A 6,638-nucleotide genomic window follows, 5' to 3' on the forward strand; every position below is an offset into this window, starting at 1 on the left:
ATATAATTTATATTTATATTAACACGTTAGTAATTAACCATGATTTGGTTGGAGTTTTTCTCATATGAGGCCCAAATCCTTCCTCTAAACTATGGAACGATATTATATTTTATTCTTAATCTAAATTAATCAAAAGTATATAGTATAATGTGTATATAATAATATTTCATTTTGTTTGTTATTTTGTATATTTTATATTTCAGTCATTTTGTTTTCATTTCAATTTAATATGAATAAGAAGAACGTCATCCATGTTTTAAGTTTTAAGGCCTCTGTAAAGCCCACCCCTCCGCCCTACCAATATGGGTGACAAATAATGGTGACACTAACGTGTTAATTATTTAATTATATATATATATATTATATTCTATTATTAGAAATCTTATTTGTTCATTTTCGTTTACAGATAATCTTCCGAATATTAGTCGAAGAGAAAGATCCCTTGGTGGGAATAATAAAATCGCATATCAACACCGCCTAATGTAACTTAGTCCTCACCAATACCCCTCCCCTCTTCCTTCGGCGAGATTCGCGCTCAGCAAAAAACTCTCTTCCCCTAAAAATCTACATGTAAAACCCCCCTTGACCCCCTCACTGTTTTGTCCTCTGTAAAAAAAAAAAAAAAAGAAAAAAGAAAAAAAAACACAAAGAAAGAGAAGAAAAGGAAGAAAAAAAAAACAAATTACTAATTAACAAAAGAAAAAAAAAAGATTAACAAAGTATTCGATTAGTTAAATGAAAAACAACTTTATAAGACTGACATCTATGGGCTAAGTTGTCTGAATTCAGCCCAGCTTCGCATTAGTGTGGCACATTTGCAAAAGATTCAACAAAAAGAGAGAAAGAAAAACGGGGGAAAAAAAAATACAAATTAAGAAACATTATAAGTGTGAGCAACCGGTGTGTCGGATATAAAAAAGAAAAAAAAAGAAAACGTCACCCGGGCAAGAAGAAGGAAATCCTTTTAAAAGTAATTTGAACGATATAGTAAAAAAGGGAGAGAAAAAGGGATAAAAAAAAGTAAATTTAAACCACTTGTAGTTGTAAGGAGGAAATGAGCAACATGAGGGTAAAGGATATCAGGCCGGCGCCCGCCGAGATTGAATACAAAAACATGAAGTTCCTCATCACTGATCGGCCCAATGATCAGACCATTCATACTTTTATTCAAGTAAGTTTAATTTATAATACGTAAATAAAAAAGCAACACTTTCATGTCCCCGATGGTGTATAAAAAACATTATTAATGAATTAAATATTTATACTTTTGCCAATTTTTCGAATATTCCTCTTATAATCTTACAATTTTTTATAATATATTATATATTATATATTGTAGCGAGTAAATCAGGTGAAAGGTTTTTTATATTGTTTTTAATAATAGTTATTTGCAAATGAATTTTTTTGCTAAAAATTGCCGGAATTAATTGCGGACGTGAAAGTGTTAAAAAAAAATATATATATATATGTATTTATAAGAAAAAATGGTCATCTTCCTTTTTCTTTTAGGAACTGAAAAAGCACAATGTGAAAGAAGTAGTGAGAGTCTGTGAACCAACGTACAAAGTTGAAGAACTTAAGACAGAAGGGATCAATGTCATAGATTTGGTATTCGACGATGGGACGTTTCCACCAAACGAGGTCATTAAATTAAATTCATTTCATATATATATATATATATTTGTTTTTGTTGCAATATTCTTTTTTGTTATTTAAAAATATGAATCTCCAGTTACAACGTTGTTAAAATACAAATTCACGATACCACCATTTCAAAAAAATTCAGAATATATATATATATACAGTAATAATATATACTTAAAAATATTTCTAATTTTTCAGTAGATAAAATGACTGTTATTAAAGAAAACACTCTATTATCATTGTGTCGATAAAATTATGATAACAATACAAATATTTATGATATTAAAATGAATCATAAAATCCAATTTGTTTTTACAATTTGTTGACTCTTAATTAATCCAATTATCATAATTATCGGTACATTTATGAGTAATATATAATTGTGGTTTTTATACGAGAACGTTATAATTACAGGTAGTCGATGAATGGTTCGAATTATTGAAAAATCGATTCCGTGAAACACCTGATGCTTGTGTAGCGGTACACTGTGTAGCAGGACTCGGCAGAGCACCCGTATTAGTTGCCCTAGCTCTCATTGAATTGGGTCTAAAGTACGAGGACGCTGTTGCTCTGATCAGAGAGTTAGTATGATTAACCAAATAATAATAATAATAATATTCAATCAAAAATATTTGTGAACATTCCTTACTATCTTAAAATTGAAGTTTAATTATCATCGTTATTCAATTAATAATAATTGAAATAGTATTAATAATGAATATATAATCAAAAAATCAATTAACAATTAAATAATTCATTTTTAGGAAAAGGCGAGGCGCTATTAACTCAAAACAGCTGGCCTACCTTGAGAAGTATCGTCCCAAGTCACGATTGAAGCTCAAAAATGGACAGAAGAATTCTTGCTGCATTCAGTAGATTTAAAAATAAAATTAAAACAAAAAAAAATAAATAAAAATAATAATAAAAAAAAGGAAAGGGGGAGAAGAGAAGAAAAGAAAAGTAAAGTAAAGTAAAGTAAAGTAAAGTAAAGTAAAGAAAAAAAAACGATCTTTTTCAAATGAACTTAAACAATTCATACTGATTGGTATACCTAATTGTATGGGTTTCCTCGCCTGATAACAAATGACATTGTACCGACTCTTTCAAATGGCCTACCAGTGGAAATGCAACCAAACATGAGTCATTGCCAATGGCGATGTTTATACCATCCCACGTGTCTAAAATAAGCAATCGAGAGAAAAATAGAAAAAAGAGAGAGAGAGAGAGAGAGCGTGAGAGAGATAGGGAGAGAATAATTCAGGTGCTTTAAATCGTGGCACTTTTCATTTACAAAAGTTGTATATTTATTTTTGATACTTAACCCATATTGAATTCCATAGGACAAAATAAGCGTTTATATTGTAAGAACTGTACCTCTAACATTAAAGAACGAGTATTACCGAATGCCGAAATAATAATACATTTTTATGCACTATTTGTCAAATTTCTAATCGCAATTTGAATAATTATATTGTATTATTGTATGAAATATATATGGTCTGAGATTATCTTTTACTTTTTTTCTTTTTTTTTTTTTTTTTAAGTTTTTCTTTTCTTTTCTTTTCATTCTTTCATTTTGATTTTACAATATATACAATATCTTCGGAATATCTATCGATCTATTTTGTTAGAGAGTTCTGGAGGCCAATCCACAGACTTACATATTAGTACAACAACATCACGTTATACGATCGACGAAATAATATTTTTCAGCGTGCGACTGAATTGGAATGCTTTATCATTTATTATTAAACCGATCGATCTCTGATGATGACGATGATGATTATGATTATGATGATGATGATGATGATGACGATGATGATGATGATGATGATGACGAATATGGTTCCTTTCGCGTTGAAATTATACTAATAAATAAGCTGTGTGATAAATGATGCAGCTTTTCCCGAGGAATTTACGTGCAATACGAATGGCGCATAAGATTTTTTCCGAGATAAATCACACCAAGCATTATAATAGCACCCGTGTATATATCCGTTTAATGTTTAAATGAAATAACAACAACAACAACAACAAAAAGAACCATCATTTGACTGTTGCTTTTGCTTTTTTTGTTAATAACGAAGAAAAAAAGAAAAACTAAAAAACAATTTTCGTTGTGTGAAAGATTTGTTTTTTCGTTGTCGACGACGTTTAGAGGGGTGGGGGGGGAGGGTCTAGAAGAAAAAAATTAAAAGTATCGCACTTTGCAAACGCAAGATTAAATCAGAATTGATTTGTTTATAAAAAAAAAAATAAATCAATCAAAGAGAGTCTTCTCTTCTACGATATTAATAATGAGAAATAATCATTTATTATTATAAAAAGAAACATATATAAAGGCATATATCGACAAGGTGTGGTACTTAAGCTAACAATATTAATTATTTCTATCTTATTTGACTTACACACGAGAAAATCATGAAAAAAACAAAAACCTAATTGTTGCAGAGTAAATTCTAAAAAAAAAAATGATCACACTTTATTCTTGTAACGAATACTTACATTTATCTTGAGATATTAAAAGAGGAATAATAATAAAAANAAAAAAAAAAAAAAGAAGAAATAAGAAATAAAGAAAATGTTTATAGCTGTAAAATGTAAAATATTTGAAGCTGACATAAAACGCGATTCATGCAATATATATTTAGCAAAGAAGCTGTAAAGACGCAATGTTCCCATGTACGTGTACTTAATTGTACCCATCACCATTGTGGAGAAAATGCCTAATCTGTACAATATATAATGTAAGAGAGAGGATATCTCGAACCGTTCTTGACAACACTAGATTATATAATTACGGTAATTAATAACAAGAAGAGAAAGATTGCGTTGCATTTCCAATGGAATGCCTAATTGGTGGGTGTTCTTAACTCTTATTGGACTTGGAATCTGCGTTAACTTGAACGGCAAATATTGTGAAACCAATGCGAAGTAATTAATAAACTCCAGAGCTGTATATCACTTATCGTAGCGCAACGACAATTTTATCAATACTTTTACAGCAGCAGCCTCCGTTCTATAAAATAATATAATATACAATTTTAGATGTCATAATATGCGTTTTTAAGTATATAACATTTTTCTAATTCTTCTCTCCGGTATATATTTGATAGAATTGTCGATGTCACTACACGCCACACTAAACTGTGTTCAAAAGATTAGAAAAATTTCACTCCTAAAATAATAATGAATGTAACAAATTAGATCGTTTCATAATAGTCCGTCGATCAGTCGTGAACGTGAACATATTTTTTAAATAAAAATAACGCGTCCTATTATTCGCGTTCCTTATTGTCCGTTCCATGCTTATAAGCTACTACATATACGTTCGTAACGACTATTGACATTTTTGTCAATCGGCCGTTTTTATAATTTTTCATTAACAAAACGACTGCTAAAGTTGCCTGTTAATAATTATCTTTAATAAACTAAAGACAAATTTTGTCATTGTTTTTTCTGCATCTAAGTATGCATGCATGTATGTATGTATGTAAGTATGTATGTATGTACAATATTGTGCTGTACACATTCACCCACGATCACGGACTTTAAATGAAATGTTAATCTGGTACACCTCCTGTTTTGTAAGATTGAAAATAACTGCAATATTTTTTACCAGAGGATGGAACGAGGGATATTCGTATAAAATTAACTTAATATTTCAAACCTTTATAAATCCGAAATTAATTCATAATTGATTCCACTATTCTGATCGCTACCTTAGTTCAATTACCGTAATTAACATAATAAAATGACATTATTTTAAGCATGCTATTTGCAAACAAAATAGAATACTAATAATACATATTTTTTAAATAATTAGGTATATCTGATATATTTCTTTGAAAAAGTTACCATCTCTCTCAAATTTGTATTATGTATTTTTGGTTTTAGTTTTATTATATATACGTACGTCGATTCACTTCTTCAAGCGGCATACTTCATCAATGAAGTAACAAGGAAACGGATTCATTATAAATTTTTATCTGTGATACAGTTTTTATTTTCTTTTTTTTGTACGGGAGAGAATCAAAGTAGAAGGAAAATTCAATTGGACTTATTGCGATCTCATTTTTCATAAATAATTGCATTATCGTTATATAAAGAGGACGTATATATATAGATTATATATATATATATATATAGATAGATAGAGAGAATGAAAAAGAGAGAGAGAGAGAGAGAGAGAAACAAAGAGATAATAAATCGAATTTTAATGAAGAATTTATAAATATATCTAAATTAAGTTTAATATGAAAAGAAAAAAAGAAAAAGAAAATAGTTGTCCTCATCTCTATAAGCACCAAGAGAGGTGTTTAAAAAAATAATACCAATCTTAATTTCTTCCCTTTTGTATTCTTTTTTTTCTTATCTTTTTGCTTGGTTTTTCTTTTTTCTTTTCTTTCTTAAATTAAATCTACTGATAATTTTTGACTCGTGCAAAAGTTTCTGATAGATAGGAGGTGTGTAAGGAAATAAAAATAGGGACCGACGATCCTAGTTAATGAGAGTACTCACAGAAATATGTGTATTTAAGAATCACGGCACTCGAAGAAATGAATCGAATCGCTTCTAAACATTTGTCTTAATCAATTAAAGACATATTAGTAATGTAATTTATCTGTAAATCTTTTTATAGTTACCATTTCATGATGGTGACCGTAAATCACGTTTGTGTAATGGTCAATATGCTTCATTTTAAAATAAATTTTCATCCAATGTGAATACCCAAAACAGGAAAAACTTAGGTAACAAAGATATCCTCTATTTTGAACAAGACGTAATATGAAATAAGGGACAGTGATGCCCTTCAAATCGATTAAGTAAGAAATAAATAAATTTAACGAGTTAGCGCAATTTAAACAAGATTATTATAATTATTATTATTAATATTAATATTAATATTATTATTATTATTATTATTATTATTATTATTATTATTATTATTATATATTAATATTATAATTATTATAATTCTTCTTCTTATTATT

The 6,638-nt window shown here is 28.6% G+C and overlaps 1 protein-coding gene across 1 annotated transcript in view; it reads left to right on the forward strand.

Annotated features, from left to right (window-relative positions):
- The window catches only part of LOC106793852 (protein tyrosine phosphatase type IVA 1), a gene marked incomplete in the record, with an annotated part of 21,257 nt that extends 17,653 nt beyond the window's left edge, over positions 1-3,604 (forward strand). The window contains 4 exon segments of the mRNA XM_014761102.1: positions 407-1,171; positions 1,510-1,641; positions 2,059-2,225; positions 2,409-3,604. Coding sequence (XP_014616588.1) covers positions 1,055-1,171; positions 1,510-1,641; positions 2,059-2,225; positions 2,409-2,520 — 528 coding nt within the window.
- Between the last annotated feature and the right edge of the window lie 3,034 nt (positions 3,605-6,638).

This window comes from Polistes canadensis, unplaced genomic scaffold, assembly GCF_001313835.1.
Source record: "Polistes canadensis isolate GaletaPanama2010 unplaced genomic scaffold, ASM131383v1 scaffold_19, whole genome shotgun sequence".
NCBI classification, from domain to species: Eukaryota; Metazoa; Arthropoda; class Insecta; order Hymenoptera; family Vespidae; genus Polistes; species Polistes canadensis.